We start from the raw sequence: 21,624 nt of genomic DNA, 5'->3' as shown, positions 1-21,624 counted from the left end.
GTTGAGAGCTGCAACAGCATGCCAAGCCAGTGTTGGTGTGGCCACGCCGGAGCTATCAGGATAACCCTTGCTCTGTCCCGCTTGATCTTTAAGAAGTTCCGGTGCACCAGTGGAATCAGGAGGAAGGCGTATATCAGTGCTCCCGACCATGGGAACAAAAAGGCATCAGACAGGGAGCCACTGTTGAGCTTGCAGATCAAACAGAATCAATAGCATTTTCTGTTCTTCCTGGAGGCAAACAGGTCAACCTGGGGAGTCCCCCACCTGTAGAAGCTCACATTGACCACCTTTCAGTGGAGTGAGACAAGAAGGACCTGCTGAGATCTGCTGGTGCATTCCTGGCCCCTGGGAGGTGCAATGCTACTAGATGAATGGTATGTTGGATGGAGAAGTCCCATAGCCTGAGCGCCTCCTGACATAGGGCTGAGGAGTGGGCTCCACTCTGCTTGTTGATATAAGAACTTGGACTACCATTAGAACTTGGACTACCCCACCTCTCAGGTAGGGAAGGAACGCCTGGTAAGCCAGGCATATCACCCTGAGTTCCCTGATATTTATGTGTAGGGAGCGTTCCTCCCACAATCAGAGACCTTGAGTGCTGAAGTTGGCTCCCCACCCTAAGTCTGAAGCATCAGAAACCAGTGTCATGATGGGGAGGGGTTATGAAGGGGACCCCCTCCAATATCACATGCAGGTCTGTCCACCACACCAGGGACAACAGAATGTGTGGCAGAACCATGACTAGATGTGGATAAATCTGTATGCCTCTCCACCTCTACTGCCACTATCGCCATACATTTCATGAAGACCCTTGGAGGGGAGGGGAGACTGAAGAGCAGCGCCGTACACTGGTAATGACTCTGGCCCACCACAAAACAGAGGAATCTCCTGTGCCCATGGAAAATAGAAATGTGGAAATATGCATCCTTCAAATCGAGGGTGGCGAACCAGTCTCCTGGATCCAGGGAGGGGATGATGGAGGCCAGAGAGACCATGCAAAATGTCAACTTTTTGAGATATTTGTTGAGGCAGTGCAGGTCTAGAATGGGTGTAAGGCCCCCTTTAGTCTTTGGGATTAGGAAATACTGTGAATAGAAACCCTTTCCTCTCATGTTCTGAGGGACTTCCTCCACGGCCCCTATGCAAGAGGGTCTCCACCTCCTGGGCAAGGAGCTGCTTGTGAGAAGTGTCCCTGAAGAGGAACAGGGAAGGGGGGTGGGAGGGAGGGATGGAGGAGAACTGCAGGATGTAACCAGATGTTATGGTGTTGAGCACCCAATGGTCTGAGGTGATTCTGGACCAAGCAGTAAGGAACGGGAAAAGCTGGTTCAGGAATAGAGAAGGGGCTGGATCCAGGTGCAAGTATGGTGCGTCACCCTAAGCTGGGCGCACCTTCAAAATGACTGCCTCAAACCACCTTGGTAATGGGCAGGCCCAGTTAGGAGGCCGAGGAAGATGGGGCCAATTGACACAGCTTATAACCTTTGTCCCTCTTTCTATAGGAGGGCTGGTGAAGTGGACCTGGGTATCTGGGTGGCAGTGGGGGTGGCTGGTGGCCTAAGGTGTATACAATAGGAGGGAATGGAGGCTGACCCTTGAGTTCTTTAGCCTCTGCAGCTTTGTGTCCATTTGCTGCGAAAAGAGAACTGGTCCTCGTTTGACAGCCCAGAAGACTTCAGCCATGAACTATGCCTCAGGGTCATAGCTGAGGACATAGATTGTGAGGCACAGACAGCTGCATCCAGCACCACTTGAAGAGAGGCCCTGGCCACCGCCTTAACCTCCTCCAAGATGGCCGAGAAATCCTGTCTTGCCTCCTGAGGCAGGGAGTCTGTGAAAACTTGGCCATCTAGTCCCAAGTGTTATTACTGTATCGCCCAAGTAGAGCTTGCTGGTTGGCAATACATAAGGCTACAATTATGTCATGGAGGTAGGGTGACCAGATGTCCCAATTTTAGAGGGACAGTCCCAATATTTGGGGCTTTTGCTTATATAGGTGCCTATTACTCCCCACCCCCGTCCTGATTTTTCGCACTTGCTACCTGGTCAGCCTACATGGAGGTCACGGAAGTCACGGAATCCATGACTTCCAGAGACCTCCATGACATTTTCTGCCTTGGGGCTGGAGCTCCCAGCCGGCCTCCCGCAGCTCCCAGCCCCTCACCCTGATGGGGGGACCCTGCAGCTCTCAGCTATGATGGGTGGCAGGGGAACCCCACACAGCTGCCCAGCCATGGCGGGTGGCGGGAGGACCCTGCAGCTACCCAGCTGCAGTGGGTGGCAGAGGGATCCCACCCAGCTGCCTACCTGTGGCAGGCAGTGGGGGGACCCCCTACAGCTGCCCAGTCACGGCAGGCAGTGGGTGGACCCTGAAGCTGTCCAGCTGTGGCAGGGGAACCCCCGAGAGGTCCCAGTCACCATGGGGGGTGAGGAGACCCTGCAGCAGGCCAGCCCCCAAAGGCGGTGGGAGATCCCGGAGCTCCCACTCGCCACAGGTGGTGGGGAACCCGCTGAGCTCCCTGTTGCCATGGGCGGTGGACCCCACCCAGAGCTGCTCAGAAACCACATGTGGGGGACCCCAGAGCTCCCACTCACTGAGGCAGCACAGTGGGTGCTCCCAGCAGCAGTGGGTGCTGAACCCCTCTCCCCATTTTGTCAGGAATATATTTAGTGAAAGTCAGAGTCAGGTCACAGGCTTCCATGAATTTTTGTTTATTGCCCATGACCGATCCATGACTTTTACTAAATATATCCATGACAAAATCTTAGCCTTTCCAATACATAACTGGAAACTGGCTGCTGAATAAACTTTTCTTCTGAAAAGGTCCAGTTTGTTAGCATCCTTGTTTTCAGGGGTTGCACTAAACTGCCCCGTCTATCTCTTTCATTGGCTGTCGAGACCACCAGCGACCCAGGGGGAGGGTGAGAATACATGTACTCAAACCCCTGGGTCAGGACATAGTACTTTTTCTCTGCCCTCTTTGAAGTTGGGGGCAGAGAAGATGGCGTTGGCCACAATGCTTTTACCGGTTTTAGCACCCCTGTCGTGCTAAAGAAGGAGCTGCTGCAGCCAAGATGTCGAATAGGCTCTCAGCCAGTTCTTTGAGAACCTTGATTTGCAGTCCCAAGTTGGAGGCCACTCTTTTGAGCAGCTGTTGATGGGCACGCAAGTTGTCAGGTGGCAAAGGACTGGCAGGCCCGGTCACTGCCTCCTCCGGGGAAGAGGAGGAGGAGACAGCTATAGGCGGTGTGGCTGGTTCCTCCTCGGCCACAGGTGCCAATTGTGCAGGGGTCTTCGTGCCGAGGTCCGGCTCAGAATCTGATGCCTGTACATCGCCTGGTGCCTATAGTGCCAAAGCTAAGGTCTGGCCCTCAGAAACCACAGAGGGGTTTGAATATGAGCGGAAACCCCCAGAAGGTTCAATACTGCCATTGGGGTGGCTATTGGGTGGACAACCAGGGGCTCAACAGTGGGCCTGTCGCCAGTTCTGGCCCATGCGATCAGAGCTGATGATGCCTTGGGGGTCGGGAGGGCTCACACTCACATCCCGAGGAAGACTCCTCCCTGGGAGACCAGGGTGGGGCTGAAGCTGTCACATGCTATCTGGTACCTGGCTGATTGGGGACAGACGTCATGACAGGGAGCGATGCCTCGGAGACAACGACTGGTGTCTTGGCACCAGAGATGCACTTTGTGGTGCCGGGGATTGGAGTCAGGCAGGCGGAGACTGGCCGGCTGGAGAGTGACTATGTAGTGATGGGGAGCAATGGGCCAGGGATCAGTGCTGTGAAGGAGATCGGTGATGTGTTGGAGGCCCAGATGGGGGGGTCTCATCGCAGGCTTCCCTTTAGAGGGAACCGCCTTCGAGGGGTAGATGAGGCGTATGTGGCACTGGGAGAGACATCAATCTCCTGCCACTTGGAACACCTCCGGCGTTGAAGGCACCAAGAAATGTTGCAGGCCCTGACCAATCCTGGTAGTCGGTGGTGGATCCTGATTTGGGCTCAGTGCACTGGGTGGAGTAGCCACTGCCCAAAGTGGCTTCAGGGAAAATGAGTAGCCCTGCAGGGGTCTCGACTCATGTGGAGATTCCAATTTCCCAGGTAGTTGTGCGTGGTGCTAGGGAACAACTTCGGTTCAACTGCAACTTCTTATGCTTCTTCTTAGACATGGAAAAGGGGGAGTGGTGCCAGAAAGATGCCAGTGCTGGGGGAGCACTCCACACCAATGCCGAGGTGCTCAGTGCTGAGTCGGAGCGGCATGGTTACAACGTGGGGCACAGGGCAGCCTCCATTAATAGGGCTTTTAATCTGATGTCCCTGTCTTTGAGAGTGGGAGGTCTGAAGTTTTTGAAGAGCCTGCACTTCTCTTTAATATGTGCCTTCCCGAGGCAATGAAGGCACCTCGTGTGCAGGTCACTGATGGGCATAGTACAGATTATTTTAAAAACCTATGTGATATTGACAGGCCAAGTAATTGCTGCAGATAGTATCCATAGACAGCTATAGTATTTGGCTTGCTCAGTGCATTCAGTGAACATATATTTTTAAAATTAGGGACTACGTTTTCAGAAAAATGTGCACTCCCAAATACACAAAAAACAGCATAATTTGGGGCACCATTTTTATTTCGTATGCAGTCATGATAACTGCATGTGCAAATGACCAATGTGTAGCTAGTTATTAACATGTTTAACATAGCAAATGTCTGTGTAAATTAGGGATGTACAGAGAGTCACAACCAGGCACATATGTGACTTTAGTCTGCATTCGAAGTATGGGTGAAATTCACCCAATAAACATTAATCCTAAAAAAAAGAAGAAAAAAAAGTGCTAAGCCTGACCTCAACCAGTTTCTTTTTTTTGTTGATATCATTCTTTTGCAGTTTCTCAGGCTGAGGAGCAGCTCTGCTAACTGGTGGCCTGAAACAAGCACAGAGAAAACAAAGGAGAAGATAATTAATAAGTCTGAAATGCCTGCTGTACTTGCATTGTAATTCTTGTATAATTAATCCTTACTTGGCAAAAAAATCACTTCAGATGCAAACAGTAAATGATAACTTATTCCTTTTTATTTAATCTGAGCTGCTTTTTCTTTGGTGATATAATCTTTGGGGTATTTTAAGGGCAACATTTCACAAAGCATAGAGCTAGTGTATTTATTGCAACATTATGTAGCACAGAAAGTTGGACTCAAAAAGAGCAAAACAAAATCAAAAGTAAAAAACAAATTAAAAGTAAACAAACAAAACCCCCACAACTCAACCAGGAAAATAAAAGCTCAAAATATACATGAACAAAATATATCAGCAGGTGATCTTGTGACAATAAAAGAGGAAAGAGTTACCTTGATCCCCTTGTAAGCAGCAAATAAAACCAAGTAAGAAACTTAGTACGGTTTGTACAAATATTTTGGCCATTTTAATCATGCACAAGCATTTTCAGAGTTGATCAGTCATTCCTGGGTGGCACAAATCATGCTATTCAAGCATGCCAGCAAGAACTAAAACAGAAATTAAAGAGTGCACCAGTCTACAAATTCAGAAAGGTCATACCCTGGCATCACCGGGCAAACTCCTACAGGACAGGGAGAAAAAAAGGAAGCTTTATTAATGCTTCCCACACACTTTATACTGAACTGAGAATACTTTTGTGTATTTTAGTTTTTTCGGAGTGCCTTATAGAAACTGTAACTCTTGGAAACATAACAACAGTCTCATGAGTGCTGCTGAGAGTTTCACACAATGGACGTTTATTTGTATTCTAGTTCAGCTCATAATTTAGCCTACTTCCTGTTGTTTCTTGGTAGGCCAACTTGTGTACTGAGACAGTTTCTATTTTTTTGTTCTCAGGGAAACCAGGTTCCTTTATTTTCTCTGAAATTGTTCAATCAAAACGCATTATGTAATCATCAGTGATAACTGGACCAAACCGTGGTATAATCACCACCAGAGACTAGATGAGAAGTAAACGGTCATAAAATTTCATTCCATATAAAACATTAAGCTAAGCTAGAACATTTTGCAAAGGCCAATTTGAACCCAGAACTAGTATGAGGCCTTTAAATGAACAATTCAGAAAAGCATCAATTGTTTTCTTGCATGTTTCCTGCTCTTTTTTCTGTTTTAGTATAATTTTAAAATGAATTGATTTTACGTTTCTTCCCCTAAGAATGTCTGTTAAAGTTTATGACAAAAGCAAGCCAGGATTAAGTAGCCAACACACAATTTATTTTGAAAATATAAACACACTCACATATATATATACACACACACAGTACATACACACACAAATATTGTATGTATTTATATATACATATATATATATACACATATGCATTCAGTGCTTTATTTTCATATTGTGGTTCACAAAAGAAATGTAAAAGAAAAGCAGCATCAAGTTCATTTTCACTTTTAAAAAGTCTATGGTCATCGCTAATTTGGTTGAAACTTAAGATGGCAGTGTTGAGGGTGAGAAATTTGCATTGTAATAAATTAAATATATTTACCCTTTGTGACCTGTTCTGCACATTCATAGAAACCTGTATTTTTCCTGTGTGTTAATACTTACTTGACAATTCCCTGCCTCCAAAGGAAAGCAAGTTAAAACATAATACAAGTATTAACCGTTTCTTTCCAGTAATTTAAAGAAAATGTGTGCACAGTAAGAGATAGGAGGAATGAATTCTAGAAAAATTTAGACACACTCAAATGTTATGGGCTTTAATTTTTGCAGGCACTCTGAATCACTACAGACTTTGTTTCTTTTAGTAATAATGGGCCTTAGTCTGTTCTTACACCCGTTTTACACAGATGTAACTCATATTCAATGGACTTAATCCAGATTTATACCTGTGTGAGTCAGAACAGAATTAGCTCTGCTGTTTCTATGGTTAGGTGGGAGTGGAAAAAGATGTGAGTGACAGTTCTCTTCCTCCCTTCAGCTAACCAATAAGTCTGTAGTGAAATATTTAGTTGTAGCAGCAGAAAGAGGAGGATAAAACATGGGTGAGCAGAGGTGGCAGTATTGGGAGGGCAAACAAATTAAGTGGCAAGGTGAAACATTGGGAGTGGGAGATTTGAAAGAGAGAGGGAGAAAAGGGGAGATGTCTTAGAGGAAATGGAGTCAGGGCTGAGAGAAAAGGGTACAAGTTGCTGAAGGAAGAGAAAAAGAGGCCTGACTGCAGAAAGAAAAAGAGACAGAGCTACTTAGGAAGGAGAGTAAAGGAGTAGAAACAGCAGGTCAGAAAGAATTAGGATAAGTTCTCCGGGGCAGGGATTGTCTCTTGGTCTGTGCGTGTACAGCACATAGTACAATTTGACTGATCAGTGCAAGTGTAATAAAAATGATAACAATAATGAGAAACCTGTTCCTAGTGAAGTTATTGGAAACAGGATTGGGCCGTCAGAGAGGACCTTACATGAAAGAGACAAATAAAGCCGCTGTCACCTGAGAGAGGCAGAGGAAAAAGTCCTGGCAACTGAGATTGAGGGTGAGCCAGTGATGAGCTGCCAAAATCTTAACAACTGGTTCCCTACTCACTCCATGAGGGGGTCGTTGCCCACCCCCGCTCCCCGGGACTCCTGTCCCATCCAACCCCCTGCATTCCTTGACTTGCCCTCCCCCAGAACCCCTGCCCCATCCACCCCTGTCCCCTGACTGCCCCCAGAACTGGGCAGGAGGGTCTCGTGGGCCACCATAGTGGGTGCCACCCCATCCCTAAGAGCCAGAGGGACCTGCCGGGGGGTGAGGTGGGGAGTCCCGGTGGTGCTTATCTGGGGCAGCTCCCAGGAAGCATCTGGCAGGTCCCTCTGGCTCCTAGGGGTGGGGGAGCATAGCTGGGGGGGAGCAGGGGGAGCGGCCACTCCCCCCACTGATCACATCAAAAGTGGCACGTTAGGCGCAGACTCCCTGGGTGCTCTGGGGCTAGAGCACCCATGGGGAAAATTTGGTGGGTGCAGAGCACCCACCAGTAGCTCCCCACTCTGCGCCTGGCCCCAGATCATCTCCGCTGTGCCTCCTCCCCTGAAGGCACCGCCCCGCTCTGCTTCTCCGCCCCCTCCCCGGGCTTCCCGTGAATCAGCTGTTCGGTGGGAAGCCTGGAAGGGCTGAGAAGCAGGCAGCAGCGGCTTCACACTCAGGCCAAGGGTGGCGGAGGCGACCTGGGGTGGGGAGCAGTTCCCGTGCACCCCACCCCAGGGTTACCTGCTGCAGCGTGGGCGGCCCTCCTCGCACACCCCGCCCCAGCTCACCTCCGCCTCCCTGGGTCTGAGTCCGAAGCCGCCACCTGCTTCTCAGCCCGCCCCGGCTTCCCGCACGAACAGCTGATTCGCGGGAAGCCTGTGGGGGGGCGGAGAAGCAGGGTGGGGCGGTGCATTCAGGGGAGGAGGCGGAGGCGGAGCAGAGGTGAGCTGAGCTGGGGCCGGGGGTGGGGTGGGACGGGGAGCTGCCGGTGGGTGCTCTGCACCCACCAAATTTTCCCCATGGGTGCTCTAGCCCCGGAGCACCCATGGAGTCAGCGCCTAAGGCGCCACTTTTGGCCAGTTAAATTTAGAAGCCCTTTTAGAACCGGTTGGTCTTCGCAGAACAACCGGTTCTAAAAGGGCTTCTAAATTTAACAACCGGTTCTAGCAAAACAGTGGGAACTGGCTCCAGCTTACCACTGGGGTGAGCCCAAAAGCAAAGAGATGGGCAGAGAGGAAGACCTGGGTGCCAAGTGGGACACAAAGGTGGGCAAGCACTTAGAGGAGAGGAAAGTGATCAGGAACAGTCAGCATGGATTCACCAAGGGCAAGTCATGCCTGACTAATCTAATTGCCTTCTATGATGAGATAACTGGCTCTGTGGATGAGAGGAAAGAAGTGGACGTGTTGTTCCTTGACTTTAGCAAAGCTTTTGACATGGTCTCCCACAGTATTCTTGCCAGTAAGTTAAAGAAGTATGGGCTGGATGAATGGACTATAAGGTGGATAGAAAGCTGGCTAGATTGTCGGGCTCAACGGGTAGTGATCAATGGCTCCATGTCTAGTTGGCAGCCGGTATCAAGTGGAGTGCGGTCCTCAGGCTGGTTTTGTTCAATATCTTCATTAATGATCTGGAGGATGGTGTGGCTTGCACCCTCAGCAAGTTTGCAGATGACACTAAACTGGGAGGAGAGGTAGATACGCTGGAGGGTAGGGATAGGATACAGAGGGCCCTAGACAAATTAGAGGATTGGGCCAAAAGAAATCTGATGAGGTTCAACAAGGACAAGTGCAGAGTCCTGCACTTAGGACGGAAGAATCCCATGCACCGCTACAGACTAGGGACCGAATGGCTAGACAGCAGATCTGCAGAAAAGGACCTAGAGGTTACAGTGGTTGAGAAGCTGGGTATGAGTCAACAGTGTGCCCTTGATGCCAAGAAGGCCAATGGCATTTTGGGCTGTATAAGTAGAGGCATTGCCAGCAGATTGAGGGATGTGATCGTTCCCCTCTATTCGACATTGGTGAGGCCTCATCTGGAGTACTGTGTCCAGTTTTTTCCAGAAGGACGTGGAAAAATAGGAAAACGTCCAGCGGAGGGCAACAAAAATGATTAGGGGTCTAGAACACATGACTTATGAGGAGAGGCTGAGGGAACTGGGATTGTTTAGTCTGCGGAAGAGAAGAATGAGGGGGGATTTGATAGCTGCTTTCAACTACCTAAGAGAGGGTTCCCAAGAAGATGGATCTAGACTGTTCTCAGTGGTAGCAGATGACAGAACAAGGAGTAATGGTCTCAAGTTGCAGTGGGGGAGGTTTAGGTTGGATATTAGGAAAATCTTTTTCACTAGGAGGGTGGTGAAACACTGGAATGCGTTACCTAGGGAGGTGATGGAATCTCCTTCCTTAGAAGTTTTTAAGGTCAGGCTTGACAAAGCCCTGGCTGGGATGATTTACCTGGGGATTGATCCTCCTTTGAGCAGGGGGTTGGACAAGATGACCTCCTGACGTCCCTTCCAACCCTGATATTCTATGATTCTATGATTCTAAGGTAGCTAGCTGGAGAGCGCATGCTCTGATAACAGAAAAAGAAAACAAACAAGCCTGAGAGAAAGCATACTCCCAAGAAGAGAAAGGCATGGTCAGAGAGAGAATAAGGGGATCCAAACCTGGAAAATCTGTTTGGGCAACAAAGTTATACTCTGAGATTTAATAAAAAGTTGTTCATATCATAAAAGATGTAAGTGAGACCTTAAAAGTAATTTCCATTGGGTGCTGAGAAGGAATGCACATCTTTTTCTCATCATTCTAAAATGTGTTACAAAACATCAATAACTTTTCAAAAAAGTTTTAAAGACTTTGTGAAACCTAAAACTTCTTCATGTTCTCCCATCCTCATATATGTATGGAAGTGTATTATAATAACCTGATAATATTCAAGTAATAGTTAGGCTATGCAATTTTTTTTGTCATTACTTTTACTTAACATTTCATGGATATTGGACAGGGGAGTAAAAATAATGTTATTTGACACTGGAAATAGCCTGCTTTGGAATATAACAAAATTTAAACAAGGTTAGAAGAAAACATCATTTAAAAAATCATAATAACAGCACAACAAAGTCACTAACATTTCTGCAGTACTCTGCATGATTTTACATGTATGCTGATGCACTCTTTAAAACAAAAATAAGATACTGGAGAATGCATGGTGGTCATAGCCATTTTCATATATTTTAAGAAAGGAAGCTATTCATTGCATTCACATGTCATTCTAATTCAGTCTCCAAACATGAACAAGCAGAAAAGAAGATCAATACGAACAGTTCTGAATGGGAACTAGAGACCTTTATTTTTAAATTAGCTGATTGTTGTAAATATCCTGCGAAGCTGTTTAGCTACTGCAGGATCTTGGTATAGGCCTCCTGCACCTATCTATGATTCCTTCCTATATAATATTATGCACAAATAGGGCAACTTGGAAGATCCTGTTGCAGACAGGATATTGCATCAGTTTCTTGCTTCACTGGCTTCCAGGAAAAATTTAAGTTGTTAACTCTGAGCTAAAAAGCTTTGTATAAGTTGTTTACCAGCTACGTGAGAGATCACTTTCTCCCCACATACTATCAGAGTAGTTATGATCAGCTGAGGCACTCAAGCCAACAGTCCCCAAATTTAAATGGCTAGCTGATTTTACTGGAAATTCCTCAACTCTGGTATTTATTTCCCTTAGCAGTCTGACAAAATCCAAGTTTGCTGACATTAAGCATACCCTGCAAAGTATGTCTCTTTTCACAGACTTCTCTCAGGTGCTGGGGCTGGGTTTGTATTTGGTGTGTTGGGGGAGAGAGTCTCTTCCATTGATTGTATTAATTTAATACATCCATGATAAGACTGTTGGTAGCTGGGAATATTTGGTAAATAAAAATATTCACTCAATAATATATGGAGATCTTTTGGAATGAAGGAGGTAGTATGGTGGGTGAATACATTAGCTTCTCACCTCTGGATGATTGGATTCAAGCCAGGTCATAAATGACATGCCTTTGAAGGTTTCCCTGTGGTCCCTAGTGGACTCCAGTCCACATGATAAAAAAACCTCAAAGCAGTTGACAGTTCCTGAACAATGCTGGAGCGGAAAGCAATTTTCAAGTTACAATAGAGAAATGTTGATGGCGCTTTGTGTGGATAGATGCACTGTACCGGAATGACTTCATTTCCAAGCACACAAAGCTTCACACAAACAAAAAAACAGTCTGGGGCCATGTCTCTGATCTGGCAGCAGCACAATGGCTGCGTTGTAGAGGATATGAGATTGATCCTGAGTTCATTAGGCTGCCAGCGGCTGGGAGTATAGCAGTCACAATATGTTCAAGTTCTGGGGGAGAACCACAGTAGAAGCAGTGTCCTGTCAATTACAGCTTGAATAGGTCATTTTGACATCGAGCTATAGAGAAGGTAAAAAAGTAGGATCCCAGAAGACTCCACTCCACCCCAATGACCACTCTTCTGTTAAAAGACTCATTGTGTTATTTCCTATACCCCAAATATATTTTTCTCCAATACATTCTGAATAGTCTCCACAAATGCGTGTATACAAATGGGGATTCATTTCCAAGCTGGCTTCTGAAATTGCACCCACAAAATTATACATGTAAAATACATATTTGTATGAGCAAATTGTGTAACTATGCATCTAGCCATTCAATTTATGGTGCAAAAATGTGTGTGCAATTTTGGAGGCTTGTTTGAAAACTGAGCCCTTGTGTTATAAGAAATAAATCATCAACAAAAGAATAACCAATATCTGAAGATAGGAAAATCCTCTTTTTATACCCTACTACAGTGTAGGATTACAAATCAGCCTATGACAGCCTATGAAAAACAGCCTATGACAGATAACTTACAGTAAATGGTACAGACTAGTGTGATATAAAACAGAGGACTAGACATGCTAACACTGCTTTTGGTTTTCCATATATTCAACCTGCATTGAAGGATTTTCCATCACCATAGGTATTAGGTTGTTAGTTCATGTAGACATGCAAGTCAAACAAATGAATGCTGCAAACACAGGATATGAATTAGTGTTAGCAGAACACAAAATGCAAACATTATTGTGCCTCCCATATTAGTGGCATGAAACATAATGTTAGGCAACAGGATCATTATACTTCTTGTCATTTAAATTCTAGCTTTGGTCCGTTAAAATGATCCCAATTCAACCATTAAACTGTTTCTCACATAAGACATAATTTTTATGTATTTTCCTAAGTAATATATAACATGGCTTACAATTGTCCTGGATTGGCCGGGACAGTCTTGCCACTGACCAAAGTGTCCCGTGGTGTGGGAGCGCTGCTCTTTGGGCTCCCACACCGCGAGACTGTTCCTGCAGCACCTCTGATTGACACCCCATTCCTAAATTACATAGGCAGAGCAGGGAGCAGAATGCCAATCAGACGAGCAAGAAAAGAAAAGAGAAATAAGGGGAGAGAGGAAGACAGATATGGAGGGAGGGGGAAGAAGAAAAACAAGGTGGGGGAGAGGAGAAAGAAACAACAATGAATTAATTATCTTAATTCAATGCACAAACTAATACATCTGAGAAGACATTTTAAAATTGCACCCCCAGCCCCACCTCCCCGGAGCTCCATCTCTGCTAGGGGGAGGGTCCCAGAGCCCAGGCTCCAGCCTGAGCCCAAACATCCATACCGCAATATTACAGCCCTGCAGCCTGAGCCCAATACACCAAGTCAGCTGACGCAGGCCAGCCATGGGTATTTAATTGCAATGTAGATATATACCTACTGTTACACGCTAAAACTACAACTGCTGAAGAGGCTTCACCCGGACTCCCTGACCAGTTCATTGCCACTGGACTCTGCTAGGCCTCAAGGGCTCCCAACCCTGGGCCATGACTAGTCTCACACCTTGTAAGGCAGATATACTATATGATTTCTATAATCCTCAGAGGTACTTATGCAATTATTATTTTTATTAAGCAACTAAAGCAGTAAAGGAAAAGCATATGCTACAAGGGGTTTTAATTCCTTTCTGAAGGCATTGACTTAGGTTAGGTTAGACTTGTCCAGATGGGCTTACGAAGTTGTTGTCTTCCCCTGTACGAGGATGAAAATCCTGCTCCTTAGAGGCTCGGCACTTTGGAGTGTCACAGAATCATAGAATCATGGAATATTAGGGTTGGAAGAGACTTCAGGAGGTCATCTAGTCCAATCCCCTGCTCAAAGCAGGACCAACACCAACTAAATCATCCCAGCCAAGGTTTTGTCAAGCCAGGCCTTAAAAACATCTAAGGATGGAGATTCCACCACCTCCCTAGGTAACCCATTCCACTGCTTTACCACCCTCCTAGTGAAATAGTGTTTTCTAATATCCAACCTAGACCTCCCCCACTGAAACTTGAGACCATTGCTTCTTGTTCTGTCATCTGCCACCACTGAGAACAGCCTAGCTCCATCCTCTTTGGAACCCCCCTTCAGGTAATTGAAGGCTGCTATCAAATCCCCCCTCATTCTTCTCTTCTGCAGACTAAATAATGCCAGTTCCCTCAGCCTCTCCTCGTAAGTCATGTGCCCCAGCCCCCTAATCATTTTTGTTTTCATCCACTGGACTCTCTCCAATTTGTCCACATTCCTTCTGTAGTGGAGGGACCAAAACTGGATGCAATACTCCAGGTGTGGCCTCACCAGTGCTGAATACAGGGGAATAATCACTTCCCTCAATCTGCTGGCAATGCTCCTACTAATACAGCCCAATATGCAGTTGGCCTTCTTGGCAACAAGGGCACACTGCTGACTCATATCCAACTTCTCGTCCACTGTAATCCCCAAGTCCTTTTCTGCAGAACTGCTGCTTAGCCAGTCGGCCCCCAGCCTGTAGCGGTGCATGGGGTTCTTCCTTCCTAAGTGCAGAACTCCGTACTTGTCCTTGTTGAACCTCATCAGATTTCTTTTGGCTCAATCCTCCAATTTGTCTAGGTCACTCTGGACCCTATCCCTACCCTCCATCGTATCTACTTCTCCCCCCAGCTTAGTGTCATCTGCGAACTTTCTGAGGATACAATCAATCAATCAATCCCATCATCCAGATCATTAATAAAGATGTTGAACAAAACCGGCCCCAGGACCGACCCCTGTTAGTCTGCCCCTGAATTGGAAGTCCAGTGCAGCACAGGACTTTGATCTGTACTCCACTGGCTTTGCCTGTGCTGTCTCTGCATAGAGCTTCGATGTGTGGTGAAAACAGGGCACATTGCAACAACGGGATGGAGTTCAAAGTCCCTACTCATTCTGCTAGCGGCAATTCAGCTATCATAATCAACTCTCTCCTTATAGCCTCTCTCCCATGGAGGAGCAAGAACAGTTGAGCCTATCTCCTTCTACATAGGGAGGGAGATAGTGGAATAGTCCTGCTTCCCCACAACCCTGCTTGAAGAGAGAGGTGGATTCTGATGGCTCCCTTCAGAGACAAAAACATCCCCCTGGCTCCCTTTCTCTTGTCTGTGGGGATGGGGAGTGAGGAACTTCTCTGTCTCAGGGGCTGAGGAGAGGCACTTGAAGGCTGGAACCCTCCTGCTCCTCTGACAATACCATGGAAGGTACTCTTGCCTATCTACCACTAGTGTTAGTGCACGTCTTGGTGTGTGACTAACGTGTGTGGATGCTGGCATATATCTGGTATGCCTGGGTGTGGGTGAAGACTGTTTATGCTTGCGTAATGACAGGTGCATGGCTTAAGGGGTATAAAGGGAATGAAGACTGATGCAGGAGTTTGTGGGGAGACTATCTGAAGAAAGGAAGAAAAATTGTGTGATGGAGAATGGGGAGCTGGTCACTTCACATTTTATTTGAGGACCTATTAAAAAATGGTTAAGCTCGTGGCCCATCAAACTGGATCATCATTTCACCACTGAAATCTCAGCTCTTCTTCCCTTTTGCTTTTCCAAAGACTGAATGCAGAGGAGTAAACCAAAGCCACAAAGTCTACCCTCCTTCCCCAGGCATGGAGAAAGTCACCTTTGCAACACTTTCAGCTTTCATTGGCAAACAGTAGGCTGAAACTGCTCAAACCCAGGCCTCCATTAGGATAAAACATTTTGTTGCTAGCCTGCTGAACTGGTTCAGCTCAATGTCTTGTCAGCTTTCTCAAGGAGTAATCTTTCCTAAACTATGGAGCTTCAACACCTTCATTTGTAGTAGATGTAAAGAAGTTTTGTGACTGGCTCCATCAGTGCTCGGTACTATCCCCAGTAATCAATACCGGGGATGCCAAGCCTGGCAACTCCTGCTATGTCAAAGAATTGAGGCCTTCCTAGCCATTGGCAAGAGGAAACTTTTATTTTTTTTACTTTGTATAGTTTGTTCTATGTCCAACTCTTTGTATTCTTGCAGGTATGGAGAGAAGGCAGCCCAGCATCTTTAGGAAGTGTTCAGAGTGTGGTTGGATATGTCCCTCACAGACTGGTATAAATGTTCAATCTTGAGCCTGGGAAAAGAGTATGAATATGACTGGCACAGCTATGAGACTTGCTTCCAAATGTCCTAGCAAGTTGTTAGCTCCCATCTAGCCTCTCTTGGCCTCCTCTGATGTTTCCCAGACATCTAATATAAAGTCATCCAGCCTAGCAGACCTGGAGATTCTACATCAGTGTTCCATGTATCAGCCAGATTGGTCCCTGTCATAAATGTAAAGGGAAGGGTAAACCCCTTTAAAATCCCTCCTGGCCAGAGGAAAAATCCTCTCACCTGTAAAGGGTTAAGAAGCTAAAGGTAACCTCGCTGGCACCTGACCAAAATGACCAATGAGGAGACAAGATAGTTTCAAAAGCTGGGAGGAGGTAGAAAAACAAAGGGTCTGTGTCTGTCTGTGTGCTGCTTTTGCCGGGGACAGAACAGGAATGGAATCTTAGAACTTAGTAAGTAATCTAGCTAGAGATGCATTAGATTATGATTTCTTTAAATGGCTGAGAAAATAGCTGTGCCGAATAGAATGAATATTCCTGTTTGTGTGTCTTTTTTGTAACTTAAGGTTTTGCCTAGAGGGATTCTCTATGTTTTGAATCTAATTACCCTGTAAGGTATTTCCCATCCTGATTTTACAGAGGTGATTCTTTTTTACTTCTATAAAAAGTCTTCTTGTAAGGAAACTGAATGCTTTTTCATTGTTCTAAGATCCAAGGGTTTGGGTCTGTGGTCACCTATGCAAATTGGTGAGGATTTTTACCAAACCTTCCCCAGGAAGTGGGGTGCAAGGGTTGGGAGGATTTTGGGGGGAAAGATGTTTCCAAACTACATTTTTTCAGGAACCCAGATAAAGTTTGGTGGTGGCAGTGGAAGTCCAAGGGTAAAGGGTAAAATAGTTTGTACCTTGGGAAAGTTTTAACCAAAGCTGGTAAACGTAAGCTTAGGAGGTTTTCATGCAGGTCCCCACATCTGTACCCTAGAGTTCAGAGTGGGGAACCTTGACAGTCCCAAAGCCAGACCTCAACAACCCCCTGTTGGTCATCAACAGACAATTCATCAATTTCATCTTAATGTATAACGGCTCTAGAATTTTTGATGACTGAATGCACCACTCTGGTCATCAATACCACCTCCATGTCAAGTGAAGCTTTGCTTTGCCTGCTCTGCTCTAATGGAACCCCACTTTTCTATTCCTGACATAAGAAGGTCTATGACTCTGCTGAGGCAATTGAAGCCTCTGATGGATCAGATCTTTGACTGAAGAACACAGCAAGAAATAATGAACAGCCTGATGTGTTCACTTAATTTGTACTGAAAAGTTTTGCACTGATGTACTGAAATTTAATCTCAGTGCCAACAATACTGTCAGCACTTAATATCATGGGAGCATAAAATGTAATGGAATTGAGGTTTGCACCCCTATGTCTCAACTTCAACACACTTTGTGCAGTGGTGAGCTCTGATGCCATCAGCAGATCCCACAACATTTTGACACCTGAGGTGGGGAGTTCAAATGATGCCCCCATGGCCCCTCGCTTGGGCCAAAACTTTGAAAGGTCTCAATTCTGCCTTCTTCCTGTTCCACACCTCTCATGGTACTGCTCTGCTACCTACACCAATAAAGGAGAACTAACAACTTAAAATGCCTTGTTCAAAAATTTTAAGTAACACTTAACTTTCAAATGCCTGAACAGCAAATGTAACTTTTCTTGTCTGTATAGTAAACACTGGCATTTTTATCTGTTTGAATAATCAAAGTGGTGCTTTCCGTGCCTTCTTGGCTGAAAACATTTGAACTGCTTCCTAAAGGTCCACAGTCTGGGCCAGCTCATGCTCTATTGAGATGGTTGCAAGGCCGACCAGCCTCTCCGGTGTCATTGTGGAGCGTAGATGTGTTTTTATTAACTTCAGCTTGGAGAAGCTGCGTTCTCCGCTGGCAACTGTTACAGAAAGTGTTAGAAGTATGTGCAGGGCAACAAAAGCATTTGGAAAGAGGGTGGTCATCTTATTTGTGCATATATATTCCAGAACAGCCTTTGGAGTTGATCCTGATGAAATGTATCTTGAAAGGGCTTTCAGTTCATCACCTAAATCACTCACATCAATATCACACATGTCATCATGTGTCAACACTGTCTCTAGTGCCCTGCATTGCTGGTGTAGGTCTTCTTCAGGTATAGTGAGGAGTTTTGGAATATCATACAACATCCCAAATATACTGCTGTGTTCCTTTAGCTGCATGAAACGTTCTTCAACTGACTGTATTGCACAATCTAGCACCTGGTTAAAGAATTCAACTTTGAATTGTTGTTTGGGGTCTCATATGGGATTATCCCATGCCTCGTAATCAAAATGTCTTCTTTGGTGACTCTTGTATTCTTGAATGAGTGGGAAAATAGCTTCAGTGTGAAGTTTCTCTGCCAACTTCTGTGCACTCTTCAGAACGTTTGGAAATCCCTCATCTGACCAGTAAGACTGTAGGTATGACTTTGCTTTGTCCAGTTATTCCATTGCTCCAGATATATCAAGGTCAACACCTTGGAGTCTCTTGCTTACAACATTTATTTCAAACAGTATGTCATGCCACAACACTAAGCCACACAGAAATTTGAAGTTATCTATGTTTCTGGGGATTCCATTTCCCTCTGCTGCTGTTCTCCCATGAACAGTTCCTGTCATAGCATTATCCTCCATAATGGCAACTATGGCATCATCTATCTTCCCAATTTGGTGTTCGATAGGCTTTATCGCCTCCACTCAACTTTCCCATCATGTGGGACTCAGTGGTTTCAGTGTCAGAGAGGATGTTCCCAGATGTTGCTTCAAAATTTGCCATCAATGAGCTGATGCAGAGAAAAATACATACATGCTTTGAATTACACTAAAAAATTCAGCAGCCTCACTAGAAGCTGATGCTGCATTACTGACCACCAAGTTCACTGAATGAGAACTGCATGGGACTAAAAAAGCTCAAGGGTTTAACTCTCAGATCTGTGTCTGCACTCCTCTGTTCTTTTCTCTCATGTTGGCACCATTATCGTAGCCCTGACCTCTCATGTCAGCTCTCACAATTCCCATAACTTCCAGCTTTTTAAGAAGCACATTTGTCATACTAGCTCCTGTAGTATCATCAATGTCAATAAATTCTAGAAAATGCTCTCTGACAGTCGCCATTGCAGGGACATTTTCACTAGGTTCTGTTGTTGTTACAAAATGCACGATTAAAGTCATTTGTTCCATATGGCTTATGTCAGGTGTGCAGTCCAGAATAACAGAGTAATATCTTGCTGACTTCAGATCTGCCACAATCTTCTGTTTGACTTTTGTTGCCAGTAACTGTATGATCTCATTTTGAATTGTTTTTCCAAGGTAGTGGTGTGTGTACATTTCTTGAGTGGTGACTCTTCTAAGATGCTCCTGGAGTACAGCATCAAACTCAGCCATCAGCTCCACAATTTTAAGGAAGTTTCCACTGTTTGGCACATACGGCTGATCTGAAGTGCCACGCAGTGCTAGGTTTTGGGTAGCAAGCATTCTCACAATGGCAATGAGCCTTTTCAGAACATTTCACCAGTAAAGAGACACTGATGCAATCTTCTCTTGATTCTGATCATCTATGGTGGCCTTTAACCTTAGTCTCATCTCAAGCTCTTTCCACCTATGGAATGCTCTCTGGTGATTTGCTGCCTTCTCATGGCATGCCACATTTCTAGCCAGATTTTTCCAGTCCTTTGTTCCTGTAGAACCCAATGTGGCTGAAACATTAGACTGAACGAGACTGGTTAGACTGATTTTGTTCAATATCTTCATTAATGATCTGGAGGATGTTGTGGATTGCACCCTCAGCAAGTTTGCAGATGACACTAAACTGGGAGGAGAGGTAGATATGCTGGAGGGTAGGGATAGGATACAGAGGGACCTAGACAAATTGGAGGATTGGACCAAAAGAAATCTGATGAGGTTCAACAAGGACAAGTGCAGAGTCCTGCACTTAGGACGGAAGAATCCAATGCACCTCTACAGACTAGGGACCAAATGGCTAGGCAGCAGTTCTGCAGAAAAGGACCTAAGGGTTACAGTGGATGAGAAGCTGGATATGAGTCAACAGTGTGCCCTTGTTGCCAAGAAGGCCAATGGCATTTTGGGTTGTATAAGTAGGGGCATTGCCAGCAGATCGAGGGACGTGATTGTTCCCCTCTATTCGGCTCTGGTGAGGCCTCATCTGGAGTACTGTGTCCAGTTTTGGGCCCCACACTACAAGAAGGATGAGGAAAAATTGGAAAGAGTCCAGCGGAGGGCAACAAAAATGATCAGGGGACTGGAGCACATGAGTTATGAGGAGAGGCTGAGGGAACTGGGGATGTTTAATCTATGGAAGAGAAGAATGAGGTGGGATTTGATAGCTGATTTCAACTACCTGAAAGGGGGTTCCAAAGAGGATGGCTCTAGACTGTTCTCAGTGGTAGCTGATGACAGAACAAGGAGTAATGGTCTCAAGTTGCAGTGGGGGAGATTTAGGTTGGATATTAGGAAAAACTTTTTCACTAGGAGGATGGTGAAACACTGGAATGCGTTACCCAGGGAGGTGGTTAGAATCTCCTTCCTTAGAAGTTTTTAAGGTCAGGCTTGACAAAGCCCTGGCTGGGATGATTTAATTGGGGATGGGTCCTGCTTTGAGCAGGGGGTTGGACTAGATGACCTCCTGAGGTCCCTTCCAACCCTGATATTCTATGATTCTATGATTCTAAGCTGCAGTAGCTGCCAGGTCACCTGCACTCTAATTGGAAGATCAGGCATCTCCTCACCACTCACATCCTCACTGGGGCCGGAAGGCTCAACGTGAACATTTGTGCCTGTATATCTCAGGAGAGCTCCTTCCTGCTTAGATAGAAAAGCTTCCTTTACTTTCTTTCTTTTTCTGAATGCTGCCCCAGAGGCGTGTTTTCCTCTTTCACTCATGAGTGCTGTTCTGTGTCAGCTATAGTGGCTCTCAACACACAACTGAAGGGGACAAATACGCAGGCTGGTAAAAGGGCCTGAGTAAGGGAAGATATCAGCTTCTTAAGGGCCTAACTGGTTCCTACTACTTCAGTTGACTGCCTTTTTGCCTCAAGTGGATTCAGAGAAGCAGCAGGAAAGAAAGAAGCTCCCTGAGATGCTGGTGTTAATCAGTCCAGGCTCCTGGGGGTGCTAGAGAGGTACATAAGAGGCTCCTCCTCCTCCTCTCTCTCCCTGCAGCTCCTGCTGCTTTCTGTTATTCCCTCTCACCTTTTCTCCTGCCTGCCTGTTATGTCTCTTGTGCCCTCCTTCCTCCAGCACAGCACTCCACCATCTCTGTGCATCTAGAGCAGAGAGAATACATATGCACCAGCAGCAGACAGAATTTTCTACACTCTGGGTCCTAGTGGTGCCCCCCACACAGTCTGGCATCTCAGTTTGCCTCATTGTAAAGGCCAGCCCTGACAGATCCTGTACAATTGGCCTCAGAGAAGCAGGTGTCTATGAATGCTTCAGATACCTTCACATATTTGTCCAGTGATCTTGTAAACTGTGAACTCTTCCCTTGAGCTCGGTTAATACGTGCCTAGGTTGCATATAGGAACATAATGATGAGTAGTGATTAGTATCTTGGGAGAATTCATAATTATTTATATTGTAATTGTATTGTTTGATGG

General features: G+C 45.8%; 1 protein-coding gene across 9 annotated transcripts in view; it reads right to left on the bottom strand.

Moving 5' to 3' along the window:
• The window catches only part of EML6 (EMAP like 6), a 298,929-nt gene that overhangs the window by 49,896 nt on the left and 227,409 nt on the right, over positions 1 to 21,624 (bottom strand). For 6 of the 9 annotated variants that reach the window (XM_048842340.2, XM_048842341.2, XM_048842336.2 and 3 more), the window contains one exon: positions 4,845 to 4,923. In XM_048842340.2, the coding sequence (XP_048698297.1) occupies positions 4,845 to 4,923 (79 nt within the window). Of the gene's footprint in view, positions 1 to 4,844; positions 4,924 to 5,347; positions 6,586 to 8,602; positions 12,885 to 21,624 lie in introns of those variants that run through there. The other 3 variants (XR_012667789.1, XM_048842342.2, XM_075127190.1) reach the window with 3 other exon arrangements.

This window comes from Caretta caretta, chromosome 3 (assembly GCF_965140235.1).
Source record: "Caretta caretta isolate rCarCar2 chromosome 3, rCarCar1.hap1, whole genome shotgun sequence".
NCBI lineage: Eukaryota > Metazoa > Chordata > Testudines > Cheloniidae > Caretta > Caretta caretta.
The sequence above is the reverse complement of the archived record's forward strand: the minus strand, read 5'-3'. Positions and strand labels throughout refer to the sequence as shown.